Source organism: Aythya fuligula, chromosome 1 (assembly GCF_009819795.1).
Source record: "Aythya fuligula isolate bAytFul2 chromosome 1, bAytFul2.pri, whole genome shotgun sequence".
Lineage (NCBI taxonomy): Eukaryota > Metazoa > Chordata > Aves > Anseriformes > Anatidae > Aythya > Aythya fuligula.
In genome coordinates this window covers 1,954,579-1,975,031 of record NC_045559.1, presented here as the reverse complement: position 1 = coordinate 1,975,031, position 20,453 = coordinate 1,954,579, and the positions used below count along the sequence as shown (strand labels likewise).

The window sequence follows — 20,453 nt, the reverse complement described above, 5'->3', positions numbered from 1 at the left end:
GGTTCACAGCGAGTGCTAGTGATAACTGCAACAGATCAAATTTGAGCACATTTTTCACCTGCTTTTACTTTTTCACTCAACAGATTCAACAATGTGCTTGGATTTCAAATAACCTCTTACAACTTCAGCTCCATCTCTCTCTTTTTTTTCTTCTTCTTAATGGTGTTTTCCCTCAAGGCATTCATTTTCCTTGCAGGCAGTGGAGGGGGAGTTGGGGCTATGAAGCAGATGTGTCTAATGCTCCTTTTATACGACAGCGACAAGAGAAAGAGAAAAAGAAAAATGAAAGCTTTAAACTTTGTTCCATTCCAAGGTTATGATGTCATTGTGATGAATGATGGCTTGGCAGGCATGACTTGCTGTACGATTTTGTAACTCTCTCTGTATTTGTAACTACCTCTGATGTTTGGAATTAGTGTTCTAGATGAACCAAAGTAGAAGACCCTCTACCCACCCCCAGCCTGTTTCCCAGGATTTAAAAAAGGCTTTCTTAGGTGTGGAGAAAGGTACGGTTGTAAAATGGCTGGCGTATGTAAGGAGCCTCATGTCTTTCAGTTTTCTGAAATGAAATACCTCCTTTCAAGCCATGCAGACCTCAAAAACTGTCACAAGTGTCGTTGGTTTTCATGTTCCTTTCATCCCCAGTTTTGTTAGTTTCATGTGAGAGGGAAGGCAGAATTTCTCTTACCTTGGTGGCTCTCTGCCAGCACTCTTATCCCCAGCAATTTATTTTCCTCATTTTTTTTTATTTCATCTTTTTTATTTTTATTTTGAAAGTTTACATTTTGTCAAGTCAGGAAGAAGTGGTTTATGATGAAGGAGGCTATCATTTACCATGGGTTTAACTTACTTAGGTGCTGCAAGGCTCTCTTTCTTATTAGTTGCCTTGTTCACTGCTGCTAATATCTTTTAGTTATTTACTACACTAAGTTTTCGATATATTTTCACATGCAGAGGAAGCTTTATAGCGTCAGCTGAAGTGTCAATGTAGTAAAACCTTCAAGGTGAAACACAGGTGCCTCTTGGACTGTATTTAATGAGAGGAATATAAATGTCTGTGGCCTTTAAAGTCAAATTTTTGCACTTAAGGCACCCAAATAATGTGCTGTCGCTGCAGTAAACACATTCTACTCCCATCATGTAGAACAGGAAAATAACAAATATGAAGAAATTATAGGTGTGAATTTTCCACAAGCAGAATAAGAAGCAGAGCCTGCTCCTTAGGGAAAGACAGTAGATCAGATTCCCTGCAGCTTTATCCCTTGTGAATGTGCCAACCCTGCACCACTTCTGTGCAGTTGTAACAATACAAGATATTATCAGAAAGGAATCTACACCTGTAATCCCCACCAAAAAAAATAGGGGACAGAACTGTCCAGAAGAAAACACGGCATAACCCAAGCTCAGCGAGCACTTAAACAGACCTATACTTAGCATAAACAGCGAGGGAAAGTGCAGGAATTCACCTGCACTTTCAGGTGATATAATAGTCATAACTTGAGCTGTTAACTATATTCTCTTTCATTTCCAATACCATGACAAAACGCTTCTCTTACAGATGTGATTTAGCTATTAAACTGATAACTATCAATGGCTATCAGTTGATAACAAAGTAGGATGTAATAACTTTGCTTTGAGATTTACATCTAAGCACACTGTAGTTCTGCTTTTGTCTGACCTGCGAAATTACATTGTGCTACAGCACGTGTTAATTAACAGACCCTTAAAACTCGGGACCGTATTTTCCAGTCTACTGAGATCGTAATGTGTTCATTGTTCAGTCTTTTTAACCAAATGAAATTTGCAGAAGGTAATCCCTTCTCTGAGAGGGGAATATTGGTTGATACAGAGTTGGTCAGGCAGGTTTTCAGCATTGCTGGAGCAAGGAGGCAAAGCCAGTGTATTTGAAATGTAGCAGAGGCAATTTTTTTTTGTATTCGGACCCTTCCTGGTGAAAAGAAGCTGAAGACAACGGCATAACTAGAATTATCCACGCTCTAATATGTGGTAAGGTTGGGATGCATCAAAAGTGGCTCTCTGCAGACACTCCTTCTACGTCCTGGCACATTTTGGCTCTTATATGAAGAAATGGGGCTTCACTGGAGATGATCTTCATCGTTCAAAGCTGGCAAGATTTCAGAGCAAAACTTGGTTTGCATAGATCGTATTTTGCACCTTTTTGGTTACAGTACTGCTCTGCTGTTTTCCCAGAATATATAAATGCATATACTTTAGGGTCTTAACAAAAGAGAGGAATATTACAAGCAATTAAGTTACCGTGTATGCTTTCAAGTCACTATACAAATTTGGTTGTATTTCCTTATCAGGAAGAAGCTTCTCTCCAAAGGCGCCATGCTGCAGCACGTCAGGCTCTGTCAGGGAAGGCACCTAGTGCATATGTCCAGCTGTTTCAAAGGTAATGCAGAGGAGTTTCAGCCAAGTCCTTCACAACCAAGTGAAAAATGCTTGTTTTAGATTTTTTTCTCTGCTATTCTTAAGGGTGAATGATTAGGATCTGCCAGGGACTGCAGGTCTCACAGACAACTGTCCTTTCTATCACGTTTAAATCTCGCCATACAAATATATCTCACACGGTCTGTCTTTTGACTTAGGAGCTCAGCAGTTCTGAAATGTGTACCAAAAACGTATTAGGTAGAGCCATCCACAAGCAAGTTGTCTAAAACTATGAAGTTATTACCTGTTTCTTCTCCGAGAAAGCAGAATAAGATCCTTCTTCTGGCAGCTCGCAGTCTCCAACGTGTTTTTCAGTGCTACTAGTGATAAATGGACAGTCAGAGCCTTGCTCAGCACAAGGTTTTTGCAATACACATCTGTGGATAACTCTGTTTAAATCAGAATTTCTGAAAGCAGACTTTACTTTCTGACATTATTTTTTTTTTTTTTTGCAATTTGTTTGTTTCTAGAAAATGCATTCTATCTTTACTGTCTCTCTTCTTTCTTCTTCCTCATAGTCACAGCCCTGCAAAATGGTGTTATGTCTGTAAATCCTGGTGTGCCTTCTTTGGTTGGTCTTTTGTGGGATCCTTGACTTCACTTGGTAAATACTGGTGTAAATCTTCCTAATTTTAATTTTTCTGTTTGCTTTTTTTCCTACTTGTCTTGAAAAGGCTCACAGTGTTGATGTTTAAAGTAGAACATGAACTTCTAAGTCAGCGCTCATCAAAATTAATAGAACAATTCGCACCTTTCATCTTGTTTCAGGCCTCTACAAATGCAGTCACCAGTTATACATACCGGCTTTCCACTGACAAAGACTGGAGACTGACTCGTTAAACATAAATAAATAGGGAAATTTAAAAATCAGTGAATTAAACTGTCATTAGAAAAAACAACGGCAGAAGCCTAGAGCCAGAAATGCATAATTATGGTACATTTTCCAAATCTTTACTTAGATAAAAGTTTAACTAGTTTAAGGAAGACTTTTCTCTTCACTCGTTCATTTTAAACTATGTTGTACTGAGAAGAAAAATGGAAATCGGTGTTTTCTTCTGCTGTATGTTTTGGTTTTGATTTAGTGTGGCAATGTGAACTGTTCATCTGAGTCTGCATTAGTCTGCTGCTCTTTGCACCCTTTATTCCACAATACTTGTTCTGTGGAAGCTGATTTTGGAGTTATGCATGGAGCTGTTTCAGCAGAGCTGTCAGGCAGGTGAGAGAAAATCCTGTCACCCCCAATCAGCATTCGCAATTACCAGGCCCCGAGGGATGGATGCGCTCGGCGGAATTGGAGGCAAGAGTAGACAACGCACCATTCCATGCAAGAGGTTAAGTCAAGAAATGCCGTAAATAAGAAAGTATTAAAATGGTTGAAATTCTGCAAGAGAATCCGATTCCTGGAATGTAGCAATTAGTGGAGAACCTGCTAGGTGTTGTCCAGTTCAGTGCTGGTGCGTGGTTGTTCTGTTGAAAGTTTTTATTTGTCCTGGATCAAATTAAGTTTTAAATGCCCTTAAGAAGGGCTTTCACCTTGCAACAGCTCACCTAGGGGTTTGATGGCTCTTTCTTTTAATGTATAATTATGCTTAAATTTACAGTAACTTCAGAAGTTACCGTGTATGTCAGCTCAGCTGTGGTAGTAATCTTTGTGTGTTTTAGCCCATAGGAAATGTAGGGTGACGTGGCTTTTTTAGCTTTTATCAAGGGCTGGGCAAGGAGCTTGGGCACAGATTGTGCAGCTCAGCTCGAGCCTGGTAATTGTCTTATTTATAGTAATATTACTTGTACCATCCAAATAATGTAGGGGTACTTAAATTGTTATCTTGTTTTATACCTTTCGATGGTATTGTAACATCTTTCTGTGCAAGCCTGGCCTTACTAAGTTCAGTAGTGTTACTAGAAATTCTCTCTAATTTGTTAATTAATTCTCAAAACTGACCAGAGTATTTCAAGTGTCCCTACAGCAAGAGCTGGCAAATAAGAGAATAGCCAGTCTACATTTATCTTAGCTTCAGTGCTTTCCAGATTTCTCTCTCCTGTGGAAAAATACTTTTTTTCAAGCTGTATTTTATTTAGAAACTCTAATTTCTCTTTCTACCTGGCTACATAAATAGGACAGAGGTCATGCCTGTTTGAAATCTGGTTTTAAAAACTCTTGCTGTCTAGTTTTTGCCCGAATTTTACCAGCTTTGTTCTGAATATTTTATATTTAGAACATGATGCACATTTTCTTTATTTTTGTTGTCAGCAACAGTGCATAAAAGCACTTGGTCCACTTAGTTGTTTATTTAAAAATGAGATTTCTTTCACTGGTGGTACATCCAGCCTTACAGAGGCTTTTAGCTAATGAATCTTGATGTAGCAAACTTACAGCCATTGCGCTCTTCCATAAAGGCACTTAGCAAGTTTTGCCAAGCAAAAAGGTTTTCTTTTTTCTTTTTATTTCTTTCCTCAGCCAGATCAGTTCCCTAATCTGTTTCACTCCCTTTCTGAAGGGCTGCCTGTGCTGGCATCAGTCTGGGAGTGTGAGCGAGTGGCCGTGGACCCCAAGTGGCAGAGGACAGAGGCAGCTCAGCTTGCTTCTGAGCAGTGCTGCTGCAGAGAATGAAAACCCTACGTCAGTTAGGAATGAATCTAAATCCTATGAAATATCTGAAACCGATGCCAAAAAATGATATATGCAGAAAGTTTCTAAGGTACTAGATGTTCTGAATTTCTCGTGTATCAGTAAAATATTCTTTAATGCCTAATGTCGTCGTTGCACGTTCTAATCCAAACTGAAATATATTGCTCAATTATCCTGAGTGTGTATTAGAAAATTTTAAAAGTGGTGTCACACAGGAATCTAACCTGCTTTATTTATTGCAGCCCCACAGGGTTGTCTACATAAATTCAGGTTCTTAAATCCAAACTACTGAAAACCTGTCCTCTTTATTTTTTGCCCGTGGCTGTGTGCAGGTGTAATTAAAGCCATTTTGATGTCTCATTGCCTCATACAATGAGGGCAACGTTCGGTGGTTTGAGCTGAATAATTTCACCGGTTGTCTCTGTGTCTGAGGGCAATAAATAAGAGGATGGGCTGAAGTCTCACTCCGATCAGGCCTTTAGCTAACGATTAACTTGCTGATTTTCTTGGAATGCTGCTGAAAGAACTGAAGTAAGCAAGAGCAGACATCACCACGAGGAGGATTTATAATGTGCAATCTCACTTTTTCTACGTTGGAGAAAATTTATGGACTTGACAGTTTCACCAGAGCTCCCTGCCAGAACTGGGAAGAGAGAAGGTGCACGGTCTACCTGTGGCTAAGAGACTCTTCAGGCTGGATTTACTTGCTCTGAGCATAAGATTTGCATGCATGTAGTTGCTTACAAGTCTTGCAGATCCTCTTGTCTGGCCAGCCTCTGACTTCAGTGTAATTTCACTTTTCAGTTTTATTTTTAAGCCTCTATTAATGACAAAACTAGGACGTTGTCCTGAGCTACGTGGGTGTGCCTTTCCACAGGGCGCTGTTTAAGTTATCCAACCTCTTTTCCTTTTTTATTTGAGCTGAGGCCCACTAGTGCAATCAGAATATAAATCCCTCTGACAACAGTACAGAACTCAGAGGGAAATGTGAAGAAGACACATGGCAGACACAGGTAGAAGGTGGAAGAAAATCCCTCTCACCTTTTAAAATGCCTGTTTTTACTAACTGTCTGGCAAGATGTTTTCTTTTTCAGCTGAGATACAGCTTCTGAGAGTGGGTCACAGGTTGCGAACGCCAACCTTTGCTCCAGGGAGTAGGGTACATTTTCCCCTAGCAACTTAGCCCTGAGAGGGGTGGCACTGAATCCTGCCTTCAGATTTCTGCCTTGACTCTTCTAACCTCTGTTGTCAGGCTCTGTGTTTCTGAGCAGAATTACTCAGAATTCTGTGTATTGAGCAAAATTCTTTGTTAAGAGATTATTGTTGTTATTATTACTGATTTACATGAACTGAGAGCACTCGGGAGCTCTGGGGGCCGTTAGCAGAATCAGACCCTTTCTTTTGTACTTTGTTCAGATTTTAATCTGAGCCTACAGTGAACAAACACCATTACCAGCCAGCCGGCAGTCACTTGATAGAGAAACAATAACAGCTTGAGGCCTTACATATGGGAAGCTTTATTTATAGGTATTAACAAGAAGAAACTTTTAAAAGGAGAATTTGAAGATGAGCAGTTGATAAGCCTTGCTTGCAGAGCCAGTGTATTGGGCTAGGGAACGATGTCTGAGTAATGAGTCTTAAGAAAAACTATTATCCCTCCTTACAGCATCCAGCAGTTGCTACCACAATTAAAAATGTTCTTGACAAACTTATTAGGGAAACTAGAAAATGAGGGCATGCACAGAAGTTGAGTAGGCTCATGGCCCTTAAATTATCAGATTCCTTCGGAGGTCACTGTGGCATGTCAGTGGGATGGCTCTGGTACAGGGGGTAGATGTATGGAGTCTCTCAGGAGCTGTGATTTTAAGTTATGGATCTCTCACATCTGGCACTCTTCAGTTCTGCTTGTGTTTGGTTTTAGCTCTGTAATTTGTCTGTAAATAACCTGGTGTCAGTACTGCCATCACCAGGAATGGGATTTTTAGGTGTTACAAGTGGCTGTGAAGATCAAACTTCTCTCCTTGTGAGTTAGCCATGAGGGGTAGGGTTAATCTCACCTCATTTGGAGTTTCTTTAACAAAAATGTCTCTGAACGAGCTGTCCTACTCTGCTCTGTCTTGGTGGAGAGGGATTCATCCAGCCTGCTTTAGAGCTCTGCTTATGCTTGAGCTTATTCATACTGTAGCTGTGACAGAGCCAGTGGAGAGGAACAAAACAGAGCCAGGACTACTAGCCCCAGCTGCTTAGTGTGAAATAAGCACTAGCTATGCTGTCACAGAACATAAAAGCCTGTAAGAAGCCCTTTTTATTTTCTTTTTGTATCGTTTCAGGGACCTAGCAGTCACTCCTGCACCAGACAGCTCCCGTCAACAACTACTGGAGCCAGCAACACATCCTTCTCTGGTCTCTGATGGAAGGAGTGTCACCCAAGATCACAGCTTCCTCTTGAATAACCCAGAGAGCCGGTGAGTTCAGTTTCAGAGACAGCAGATTAGTGCTGGGTGGAACGAAGGTTAATGCTGCAGTGTGCAAGATCTAAAACCATTTTCCAAGCTAATGCAGTTGTCTCATCTGTTCCATCAACAGCCTTATTACGCATGTGTCACTACATCATAAAGCAAAGTCTCGTTTTTTGTAGGAATGGTTTCATTTAGACACCATAATTTAAAAAAAAAAAAAAAAAAAAAAAAAAAAGGAATTTCAAATTCTTTCTATTAACGGGATATTTGAAGGGAAAAAGACACTGAAAGAAACTTGGTCCAGGTAGAGAAAAACAGAACTGCAGTGATAACCCCAGGGTGTGGCAGGGAGGCAACTCCTGTCTCATTTAAAGCTTGTAGAGAGGTGAGGACAGAAGACAACTTGAAAAGGCTACAGCTTCATTGTCTTGGAGGCATTCAGCTAGGAAGGGAGCTTTATTTTCCTGACTCATTTTACAGGTCCACGTTGCCATCCTGCCAAAATGGCTGTGACTCACTCTACTTGTCCTGTTCCCCAAAAATGTCTGAGCTCTGGCTGCCAACAAGCCTGCCTGCTATTGTGGCAAGTGACATTGCAGCCTCTCTGTGCAGAATCCTAGATCAGCTTTTTTTTTTTTTTTTTTTTTTTTCCCCCCCTCTCCTGGCCATCTGTTGTAATCTCGTGCCCAGATGGGATACGCAGAAGCAGCCGGATGCCACACAGCACGACCTAGTGAGGTGTAACACGCCAGATTCCCCATCCACACTTGGAAATAGGTGTGTGCTCGTGGCTGTGCTGTGAGCCACTGTGAGCTGAGCTCTTCTCCCTCTCCTCAACCTACAATAAAACTCATCCAAAAACTGCACCTGAGAAGGAGCTGATGGCTATGCCATATGGCAGTTGGTAAGCTTGAGTTTGATCACAGGTTCAGTCCCATATCTGATGTTTTGTTGTCATTCCATACCAACCAAGGTACCTCTCCCACTGCATGGAAACATCCATAGCATGATTTTTTCCACTATTAGTTTTGAATTGAATAAATTGCTGTGTTAAATGACCTCCCAAACACACATTAAACATCTTTTCACATAAGACAATGAGGAAATGCTGACATCTTTATAAGATTTCAACCCATTTGCTTCATTCCTGATCTGCTAAAGCAGAATTCTTAGATAAACTTGTTGGAAAAAAAAAAAAAATATCTGTGTTCCTTTTATATCCTAGAGAGACTGCCAGTTCCCTCTCCGTGATGTGCTACCTGCCACTGTAATTACAAGTTGTTAATTAGCATGCTGTAAAAAGGTTGAAACCGTAGGCCTCTGCAGATTCATTTGTCCTGAGTATTTGTGCCACCGTGGAGCGTGCTGGAGGGGAACAGAGTGAGCGTGTGAGAGAAACTGAGTGTGTAATAGGTTGCAGAGGGATTATGCATCATCTGTCCTTCCCAGGAAGAGGCAGGACCTGTAACTCAAATGAGTGTGAAGCTACGAGGAGTTGTAAAGGTCTTACCCTTCACATATGGGAATAAATATGTCTTTCCACTCCACCACATTTTGGTGTTTTGACTTTAGCAGTGTTTTCATTTAGCACTGTTAATAACACAGTGGAAAAACAACTGTGAGGAGAGAAAATGCAAACTGCTAATCGGATTCATTCTCTGTGCATGCATCGTGGCCTGCGGCAAAATTGTATGGAGTCATGCTGTCAAGCCCTTTTGCAAGGGAAATAAGAAAATTTCTTCCAAACTTTCCTTATAGGCATGATTGATGGAACTGCTGTTGTGTAGATGCACTTGAAATACTGGTGGAAAAAAAAAATACACATTTCTGAAGGATTGCAGCAAAGCCTGTTGTGATTTTGCTTGCCCGAATTTTGAGGTGCTTTAATCTTTTCTTTTGCTTTCTCCCCAATTTTATGCTTTCAACATTTGGAATGGAAGAAAGAGTAAAATAAAATCCATCAAGGGGTAAGAGCACTAATGTTTTGACCTCCAGGCACAGGCAATGAAGCAAATATTGTTTTCCAGGATTGGGTCTGCAGATATGAGTCTGATGTGTCATTGGACAACTCTGTGTCCAGGTCGCATATTCTTCACATTATTTCTTAAATCTGGCAGCTTGAATTGTGATGGAAATTCCATCACAATTCCATCAGGTCGCTGACACCTGTTGGATTCAACTTCTGAAGTTGTTCTGTTACCTCTGGTTACAAGTAAAATAGATGATCCTGATTGCATTTACTCCACGAGTAGAAATTAAAGGTTTAGTTTGCACATCTCTCAACTGACCAGCAGTTTCCAGCCAGCCAGTTTCTAATTACATCCACGGCTTCTTTTCATCACTAAGACCATAGCTGTGGTCTTCTTGGAAGTAAACTGCTCACCTAGTCCTTCCCAGTTTCACAAGAGAAAACACAGTGCTGGTTTCTCTTTGAAGTTCTCTGCTGGGCCTGAACTCTCCTGCACATGAAGGTGTGGATTTTTTTTTTTGCCTAAAGTTCCCTTTGTTGTCACATACAGGCTTAAACAATTTATCATTGCTTGTGCTGAGTAGCTGTCCTTTAGGGCAATTTATCTTGCAACTGTACTTTAAAGGGCTGCTAGTCACCACAGGCAGTGATAAATTCTTTACCTCCTTGTCTGCTGTTTTTCATTTCTCACTTTTACCAGTAGAGGTGTTTGTAAGGCTGTAGTGTAAACCAGACATGGAAATGATCTGGTTACAACATAGCAAGGGGAATAGAAGAGAGGAGGAACAAAGTTGGAGTTGGGAACTCGTGAGTCAGAGAGGGGAAACTTCTTAATATGTTCCTATACCCTTGCTATTTACAGGTCTGAGGGTGGAGGCAGAACCTCACCTACCACTGAGCAGCACCTTTAGCAAGGAGCTATTGCAAAACACAGTCAAATGAAAAATTTCTGTCAACCAATATGTTATACCATCGTATGCAATGATGTGTGTTAGGGTTTTGCTGGCAAGTGCAAGATCTAAACAAAATCTGTAGCAGTCCAGGGCTTTACTCCTCAACTATTTTGTATTTAGTGCACGTAGACTCCATTTATCTCCTTATTCCATGGGATATTACTCTCTATTTTTATTTTATACATTTATTCTCCATATAACTGATAAGAAAATAGAAGTAGAGGGAATAAAGTCAGGACACATGCCTGCTCCACTCATAATAGTTCTCTTTTTTTTTGTGCTGGGGCTGTCAGGGAAGGACTAGAGATAGGTTACCCGAACTCATTTACAGATCACTTGGTGAAAGCAGGAAGGAGAGGTACGTGCTCAGCTCCTGTACTGCACCCCTCACAAGTACCTTGGACACCTAGATGGCAGGGATTGCATAAGCTCTAGTTTCTCTACTTATTTTTGTTGGTTTTCTCATCCTGATTAGCTTTCCTTAATCGTTTCCTGTGATGTTTGTAGTAGAGAAGCCTTTTGGTGAACTCTGTGCAACTAAACACTGAGAAGAGTATTGCAATAAAGCCTCACGTCGAGGTTTATTAAAATTCACAACTTGGCCAAGACCAGAATATAACAGCGAGGCATTTAGTAAAACACCAAGGCTTCCCCTGTGTCAGATAAATCACAGCTGCTGCCACAGCTACCACACTATAAACTATAAAATGTTAAAACTACTGCGTGTCCTAGGAAAAATGTGCAGGTCTGGTGCCACAGGTAAACATGGGTTAAACTTGCAGGAGTTGTCATTGTAACTTACACCACTTCTCTGTGGGGAGGAAGGTCCTGCATCAAACACGCTTTTTCCCCACAGGGAAATCACATAACCAACACAGGATCATCTTATCTCTGTAATTTGGCTTTTATTTTGTGAATTGCTCCCTTACAAGTTCACAAGGTATTGGCAGAGCTTTCTGCTGCAGCACTGAGTTGTGGGGTTCTTGTCATTAGGCTACCTGAGTGATCTTCAGGGGAACTTGGGTACCTACCACACCATAAAGTGGCGTGTAAATTATTTTCCACAGTTTACCTCGTCTTCTGTCCTTTTACAAAGGGGCAGCAAGGGAGAAAGCAGTGAGGATTTTTCTTTAATACCTACTGTGCTGGGCTTTGATGCAGTGCATTCATGTCGTTGTGCCCAGATTTCCGCAGGGGTTAACCCTAACCATGTCATTATGGTCAACTTTTATCCTTTATTAGTAGGTGATTGCACGACTAGACGTTCTCTGAAGCAAAAGCAGAAGTAGTTGGCCTTTTAGAAACTGCCGTAGACGTTGTTGAATTGTCCATGCTGCTATTTATACTGAGCCTGGTTTCACTACACCCAGTAATTCCTTATCCCTGCCACGATTATGTCTGATGCACATTGCAGGCAGCTAAAATGCGATTACAGCTAGGGTTAAGCACACAGCAAGAGCATTCAGCATCTGATGAGCATCCTCGGATGCAGCAGAGCTCGGAGGAAGATGTGAGCACTCAGTTCATTACAGAATACAATATTCCTTTGCCTTGAAGGCAATAGCAAAAACCTCATAGACTTTCACAGTACTTCCAGTGAGAAGATAATTACCTGTTTCTTAGGGGAGTACCACGCTGTTTTATCTCATTATTCATGATCCCTTCTTCTTACAGTACGGTTTTATTAAAATACCGCTGAAATTCTCGTTTTATTCCCCAGAACACTGTAATCACAGCATGCTCACAAGGTAAAATGCTTCTTACAAGAATTAGAGGATGGAATTCTTTTAGCCTGCACCACTGATAAGGTCAGGGTGGATAAAACTTGAGCTTCTTCCTATATTCGTAAGCCTGTGAATCGGTTTCTCCCATATAGACCAGAACAGTCCTTTCCAGATGAAGACAGATGTTATGAAATGTCATGTTCACAATTTATTTGCTTTAATATGTAGGGTCTCAGACCACTCAGGCTTTGGCTTTGGTGAGGTTTTCTGCAAGACACCAAACAGGTCAGAGGTGCCCTGGTTACCACTCGCTGGTAAATGGCTACTTGTGGTCCTTGCTGTCGCTGGAGCACCACAGAAATGCTTCTTTTCAAGGCAATTCCTATTTTCTTTTACTCACTAAGACACAGATTTAGAAATAAGAGGCTCCGAGATCCCAGATTTGCTATTCAAAAGCCATCAGGATGTGGTCGTGGGCAACCTGCTCTGGGTGGCTCTTCCTGAGCAGGGGAATTGGAGCAGGCGACCTCCAGGGGTCCCTTCCAACCCCAACCCCTCTTTACCTGTCTGTGCAATTAATGAATTAAATCAATAAATGAACACTGAGAGAGGTAGTAGTTGTGTTGGCTAGTGCTGGAAGTTTTGAGAGAATCTTAATGTGCAAAAAAGCCTCGTGTAGCTGATAAGCACTGGCATTTCTTTCTGACTTTTGATTGAGTTATGCGATTGCAGCATCAATAACGCTATCAGACTTGGTGCATCTGCTTTTTTTCTCACTATTTCAAACCACGAATCATTTCTCCCTCTCAGCTGCAGAGGATCTGGTCCTGCCAGAAGGCTATTCCTAAACTCCGCCGGTGCACCTGCTGCTGAAGGCCTGCCTGTGCTCACCCCTGCTCCCCACGCTCGTCCCACTGAAGACGCCCAAGCTGAGCACCAGGATCCACGGGGAGCTGAAAACGGAGCGGACAGACTGCAAGGTTTGAAGCATATTCCAAAGTACCAGTTTTGCCCAGGCTGTGCATCGTGCTTACCATAATGCTAGGAGCTTCGCTTGGCTGCCAGGGCAGCTTCTTCATGCCTCTGATAATGACGGTCTTACAAGAAGCAATGTTAAAATGTGGCAGAATCAGTGTGGCGTGAAGGAAACATGCTCAGTACAGCAGCTCTCTCTCAAGGAACTTCAGGAGAAATTCAAAATAATGCCTGCCTTGGCATGAAGCTGCTCTTCTGCTCACATGAGCTAGAGCAGTCACTAGATTACTGAAGACAGCAGTCTTTTTTTTTCCCCCACAAAACATGGGGTGTTGTGGGGGATGCGCTTCGTGGTGAATTCATTTAAATAAACACCCTCTTAAGTCTCTTCACTTATTTATAATTTCTGCAGAGAATGAACTCCACCGTGACAGTCTTCCGAGGAAGCACAGCAAACCCAAGGCTGGTTCTTCTCACGTGCTTCAGCTCAGCAACTGGCCCGGCTCCCACTCCAGACCTGTCCTACCTCCAATCCCACCCCGGAGGAAGAGCACCAACCCTTGACGGCCACTGCTAGCCAAGTCTTCGTCTCGGTCACACCCAATCCTTCTGCCTAATGGGGATACTGATTTTGATAGATTTTGCTTTTTTCAAAAGAAATTATATCAAAGATTATTTCTAAATCCCTTTCTGATTAAACCTCCAAAAAGTTATTTATTTATAACTTTATTAAAAAGTAATTTCTGCATTTCCCAACACTAAAAATGATTTCCCCAGGCATTCTCAGCTGGGAAATGGTGTAGGATTTTTTTCCTCACAGCCACAAGTCCACATCTTCTATTAATTTCTTTCTTTCCTCCCCCTCCTATTTTATAGATTTAATTGCCGTGTGGAAGCATCGGGGCTTCTGATAATATCCCCGATATTGTAGGACTAGTGAATTCTTTTGAAGAGGGATTTTGTGAAATGTTCAGTGTTGTTGGGAGTGAAAACTAGTTGCAAGTCTATTTTTAATAAAATGTGGGTTTTTTTGAAGAGCTGAGATGATTTTTTCATTTGCATGTGTCTTTAAACAAACAAGCTAATATGGAGTCACCAGAAAAAAAAATACAATTTCAGAGAACTGGCTGAAGCTGTATGCACCATGTGAAGATTTGTTTGTTTTTTTCTATATGTGGAACAGAGCTCTGACAAGTAAATAAAACTCTCCAGTCGATGTTTGTCCTGATTAATTTTCATTACCATCCATTTAGGGAACAGATCGTGGGGCCCTTTGCCTGAGCAGCCTGCCCCGAGGAAGGCTGTTTGCTATTTTCGTTACAGCGAGGGTCCCGAGAGGTCTTTGCGGGCACAGGAGACGACGTGACTCGTTCCCAGAGCGCGGGGCTGTGTCCGTGGGATGGCTCTGGTTTACCTCGTTGTGCCTGTTCGCAAGGTGTTCGAGGGTTTTCGTTGTTTAAATGGGATGAGCTGAACAAAGCCACGCAGCTCCTGGTAAGGAATAGGTTCAGATAGCCTGACCTTAAATTCCAGTGCAGCCTGTAAAACAGCTCAGCCTTTTATTAAGCCGTTTCCTTTCCACGCTGCAGCTGGCTGGATCCTCGAGCTGAAGAACAACAGCTCTGCTCAGGCACCAGCTTTTATCATTTTTTTTTTGGCAGAACAAAAAGCGGGTTCAGCAGGAGTTCAGGCAGCTGAAGCTGCAGCCTGAACCTTGGTGGCTTTGACCAAAGCATCAGAGCAAGGTGGGTGCCAGACCCAACGCTTCCTGAGCCCCTCAGCTTCTCCAACAAATCCCACAGGGCCTCTTTGCCTCTGCAAACACCTTCAGCTTTGCCTCTGCAAACAACTTCCCAGCTGTCAGCCCGGCTGGCACGGCTGGCTGCACACTCGATTGACGCGGCCGCTGATCAGCCGATGGGTTTTTGCTGTTTTACAGGCACGAGGAGCTGTGCTGGCAGCGTGGTTACTGAGTATCTGCAAGGTGCCCGGTGTTTCGCAGTGATCACAGCTCCCAGCTCAGCCCGGTGACAGAACTGTTTGCATAAGGAAGGTGCTGCAGGCAGTGCACAGGGATCAAAAAAAAAAAAAAAAAAAAAAGCCTTGGACATCTTCAGCAAGCGAGCACAGCGATGCCGAGTGCTCGTGTTTAAAGGAAAGGTCTTAAACATCGAGCTCTCCAGTGCAGGAATTGCCTCACTGTTTTGATTATGCAGGTGCAGTATGAATATGCTTCTATATTGCTCAGCTGGAAAAACAAAAACCTTCTGCCATGATGAAAAACGAGCACTTGATCAGGATTTTGGTTATCTTACTGCACTTGTAGCAGACAATTAATGGCTGAAGAGGCTCTCCCAGCTTGCAACCAGTTCCTTGACCCTGAGCTTTCAAAACCCACGTGTGGGGTCACTCGTCCCTGGTGCACGAAACATCTGGCTGAGCCTGAAGGCAGGAGATTTCCAACCCGTAACATTTACATTTCTTTTAGCAGATTGGGAGGCATCGCCGTTCGTCGTTCTTAGTTCAAGACGTTTATTTCTGGCTGAAAGCTCCGTGTAGCTCGGTGCCTTCATATTTATAGACTGGCAGATAAAAGCGGGGCTGTTTCGGGGAACTCTGTTTTCACTGGCAGGAAGCGTGTTTGGATTACAGCAGGGTAGCACCTAAAGTTACTCATAGGCAAGCAAGTCTCCGAGCCTTGAATTTTACGGAGGGGGGCACCACAAGCTGTTTAATTTCCCTTTTTTAAAGTTAAACATTCAACAACAGCCATAGCTGTGGTTTCTTCAGCGTGAACTGAAATGGCTTTACCAGCCCAAACAGGGACAATTTAGGGTCTCCAGCCCCCACTTCACAATTTAGTCAGCTGAAGACGTGAAAAAAATGAAATGAAAATGTGTGTAAAAAGGTTTGGTTTGGTTCTCTGACCTTCATCTCCTGCCTCCCTTCTTCACTACCCTCACCAATATGGACTGGACTGGTCAGGGCTTGACTTGTGGGTGAGATCACTGCGAATCCAGCAACTATTTCTCTCCTTCTCCTTCTCCTTCTCCTTCTCCTTCTCCTTCTCCTTCTCCTTCTCCTTCTCCTTCTCCTTCTCCTTCTCCTTCTCCTTCTCCTTCTCCTTCTCCTTCTCCTTCTCCTTCTCCTTTCTCCTTCTCCTTCTCCTTCTCCTTCTCCTTCTCCTTCTCCTTCTCCTTCTCCTTCTCCTTCTCCTTCTCCTTCTCCTTCTCCTTCTCCTTCTCCTTCTCCTTCTCCTTCTCCTTCTCCTTCTCCTTCTCCTTCTCCTTCTCCTTCTCCTTCTCCTTCTCCTTCTCCTTCTCCTTCTCCTTCTCCTTCTCCTTCTCCTTCTCCTTCTCCTTCTCCTTCTCCTTCTCCTTCTCCTTCTCCTCTCCTCTCCTCTCCTCTCCTCTCCTCTCCTCTCCTCTCCTCTCCTATTTTTATTTTGTCTTATCTTATGATATTTTTCAGCATTTTCTGCAAATAGATGGTGCAGAGTTGCCAGCAGTGACCAAAGTGCTGCTCATTCCCCTGCCGAGCGCCCACACCGGTTGCCAACGATCCCCTTTCTGAAGCACCACGCCGCATCCCGGCAGCGCCTGCCTGCCCCCTCGGGAGCTTGTCTAATTGAATACGCCGCGTAACGTGCTGCTAATTTGGCAGCTGTCAAAATGAATTATAATTTGTGTTGTGTTTTTTTTTTTTAACAGCACAGCAGCGGGGGCGAGAAGCGCTGCTGCTCGCCGTGATTCCTCCGACTGTGGCCGTGGGTCTCTTTCCATCCCTGATGCAACCAAGAGCTGATGAAGGGTTTGAAGGGGACCAGTTTGGGTTTTCTATGCTCTCACCCCACTCTTTTACAGTGTCACTGCAACAGCTTTGTGTCCCCTGGCCATACACCAGTTGTTTTTATCCATCGCCCACCCAACGGGAGCCAAGCGCCCGCTCCTGCAGGGCTGGAGCTCAAGCAAAGGCCTCCTGGTACCCGGCGTAGGCTCTGCAGTAAATCTTGCTCCCTGGACGTAGCCTTTTGGTAACCCGCAGGAAATATTTCAAGCTTCCGAGATATTTGTTGTGTCTCCTGGGAGGCGGAGGGAGAGGAACCTGAATTTCTTTTTCCTGCAGGGAGGAGGCGGCTCCTACATTTTTATCATCATTTGTGCGTCGCCCCGCTCATACCTCGGAGCAAGTAGGAGCACGAAGGTGTAAATCAACATCAACCCAAAAAAAAATCCCCCGTGCTGAAGGTGCTTCCAGAGGGGGCCCCTTGAGGCCCAGCTTGGGCCATCCCAGCTTGGGGTGACCCCGTGGAGCTTCCAGCAGCTCAAGGATGGGTTCCCATCTGCTGGAGACCTCCTGGCCAACAGGGATCCAAGGGGAGCTTTCGGAGAAGGAGAAAAGGGAGCAGTGAGCCTGGGCCACGCTGGGGGCAAAAATCATGGTTGTGCGTCCTCCGAACCTCCCGAATTTCCCCGTGTCAGTAAATGGCATCTTCCTACCCTCTTGGGCTCCTGCTGCTGATTTATGATCGCTGTAATGAAAGGTGCTGAACAGGAATGAACTGCGCGGCTCCGAGTGATTTACCGAGACATCTCCATCCCTCTCCTTCCCCTCTCATTTAATTTAGTGGCGGGAGCAGGGTTTTTGAACACCTTGGAAGTGACAAGGATTTCATTGAGGTTCCCAAAGGAGTTCGAGGCTTTCCCTCTCGCTTTAATAATAATAATAATAATAATAAAATCTCTTTGTTTTTTCCCAAACCACCAGGGCGAGCCGAGCTGCGGCGCGCCGAGGAAAGATTGAAAGCATTAATAAACCCCAGCCCGGATTTAATGAAAGGCAAAAGATTTTGAACAGAAATCTCCGAGCTGATGAAAGCGGAGCCCGGACAATGAAGATTTATTAAACAAAAGGCTGCCAGGATCTGGGGAAAGATGATTTCTTGAGTTATATCGCTATACACACGCGGTAACTGCTGAGGAATTGAGTGTGCCCATTAAAGCCGAGAGCTTTAAAGGCGTGCGAAACGGGAAGCGATGGCCAGGAGTTTGCTGCCGTGTCATCAGCACCACATCATCGCTTTTGCGGTGATGGAGATGTCCTTGGGGGGTTCTGGGATGACTGCAATAATCACTTCATTCCTGGGCCTCTCTTTTAAATCACGTCCCATGCAGGAGGCTGGGCTGCGGGTTAATGGGTGAGTGCTGATGCCACGAGCGGCCGCGTTTGTTATTCCTGCACCTCCTGGGACAGCAGCAGGGCAAGCGAAGCAGAAAAAAGAACAGTTAAGTTTTGCTTGGAGCCCCCAAATCCTGATGTTTTCCCCAGTACCAACAGCTTTGGGATCCTGGCTCAAACTTCTGCCCTGGGTCAGGTCCCCCCCCCAGTCCGGGGGCAATTAGAGGCTTTCTGCAGCACGTTAATGGATATAATTTACTATAAATGCAATTAAATAGCAGCCTTCCCCTCTTTTACCATCCTCTACCTCCTGTGCTCACCCCAGACCCCAGCTCAGAGATAAGGCTGAGCTTTCCCCTCGAAGCCTGGCAAGGCTGAGCCATTTGTACCCTTTCTCATATTAAAGGGAGAGAAAATCGTGTGATAACTTCAGAGCCCCAGAAAATTTTGGGCAGCAGAGCACAAGTGGAGAAACAAGAGGAGCAGCCTGCTTTGAAGAGGAGACGTTTATTTTGTTTGGAAAACAAAACAGACAAAAAGAAAGAAAAACAAAACGAACAAAAAAAAAAAAACAAAAACAAACACAACATCACAAGCACCCTAAACCCAAGCAGCCAACCCAAAAGCTCCGTAAATCCCAAACACGGGGCAGACAGCACTTTGGCTCATCGCTTTGCCAACCTCTGCTAAAAAAATGTGTGCTACCATTTCTACAGCAAACATAAAACCCGAACTAATCAGTACCCCTATTTTTATTTTTTTTTGGGGGGGGGGAACCTGGGTTTAAATCCTAGTTTTGGCTATTGGGAGCACTTCTGCACGGACCTTTTCTCCACCTCACCACCAGAAACAGCATCCAGAAACACCCAGCCCACACCGTAAATGGTTTAAAAAATTACCCTAAGAACAAAAAAATAACCCACGGTGGACACCTGCCTTGCGTGAAGACCGAGAAGAGCACATGGGTCGGGAAAAGAAACCCAAATATTCCCAAATCTCACAGCGTCACAGAGATTGGGACATGCAAGCTCATTGAGACAAAGGGCGGCCCAGCGAGGGGGCTATGTACAGTATGGTGCAGTCCCTCAGGCACCTGCTCAGCTCTTGCTTTGCTAAAATCCCCGACCCAGGCTACAAAAAACACAGCCACAGCCCCAAAACAGCTCCTGCTGCCCGGCTGTGAGCACCCCAGAAGGGAAACCCCTTCACCATCTGGGAAGGACCTGAGCTGAGGGGCCCATCAGCGTGCTGCTGGCTCTAACAGCCCCAAAACAGCAGCAGGGCTCACACCGATGCCTCAGCTATTGCACTTGCACAGCATCGAGGCCTCTTTTTTCCCCTCTCTGCCCCCAATGTGCACAGGCTACGGCTGGGCAAGAAGCTGGCACAGCCAGGACAGCCGCCCCAGATAAAAATCAGTGATAAAAACGGAGAGGAAGAGGTTTGGGGATGGTGGTGGTTGTTTGGGACCGCTGGCATCGGTCTACCTGGGAGGTGGTGATTGTCTTTGCACGTTTGTTTTGCTCGTCCTCTTTCCTGTGCTTATTAAACCACTTTTAGCTCTCCCTATAGACACAGAAATTGGAGACGTAAATACCCAAAGCCATGAGGATGTTGGTGGAGGAAAACCCCAGCTCAGCCCCTGCCCTTCCTTGGCCAAGCTCGACACGAATCAGGGCGATGCTTCTGATCCGAGCTCCCGCAGGCTGTCCGAGCATCGGGAGAGAGGTGGCACTCAGCAAAACTGTCCCCATGCCTGGGGGATGCTGATGGGGTGCACGGGAATGCCACGAGTGAAGCTGATCCCCGAGGAGTGGGAGAAAAGGGGAGCAGGGTGAAGGGACAGGAAAATCATCCCCTGTCCAGCAGCAGAAATAAGCTCAGCTGGACTGGCCCTGCTCAAGTTCCTTGGCATCATTTGTACCTTGAGGTGTGGAGTGACACAAGGAGCAACCGTTTTAAACTAAGAAAAGCCAGATTTTAATTAGATAAAGGAAGAAACTCTTCCAGGGATGGCTGCCCCATCCCTGGCAGTGCCCAAGGTCAGGCTGGATGGCGCTGGGGGCAGCCTGGGCTGCTGGGAGGTGTCCCTGCCATGGCAGGGGATGCAAT

The 20,453-nt window shown here is 44.2% G+C and overlaps 1 protein-coding gene across 2 annotated transcripts in view; it reads left to right on the top strand.

The window, feature by feature from the left end:
- LRGUK (leucine rich repeats and guanylate kinase domain containing) overlaps positions 1-14,212 on the top strand; it is a 49,450-nt gene extending 35,238 nt beyond the window's left edge. The window contains exons 17-21 of one of the 2 annotated variants that reach the window (XM_032207940.1): positions 2,328-2,416; positions 7,414-7,548; positions 9,483-9,509; positions 12,999-13,168; positions 13,576-14,212. In XM_032207940.1, the coding sequence (XP_032063831.1) occupies positions 2,328-2,416; positions 7,414-7,548; positions 9,483-9,509; positions 12,999-13,168; positions 13,576-13,727 (573 nt within the window). In that variant the 3' untranslated portion in view covers positions 13,728-14,212. The remainder of the gene's footprint in view (positions 1-2,327; positions 2,417-7,413; positions 7,549-9,482; positions 9,510-12,998; positions 13,169-13,575) is intronic. The other variant, XM_032207941.1, reaches the window with a different exon arrangement.
- The last annotated feature ends 6,241 nt before the right edge of the window (positions 14,213-20,453 follow it).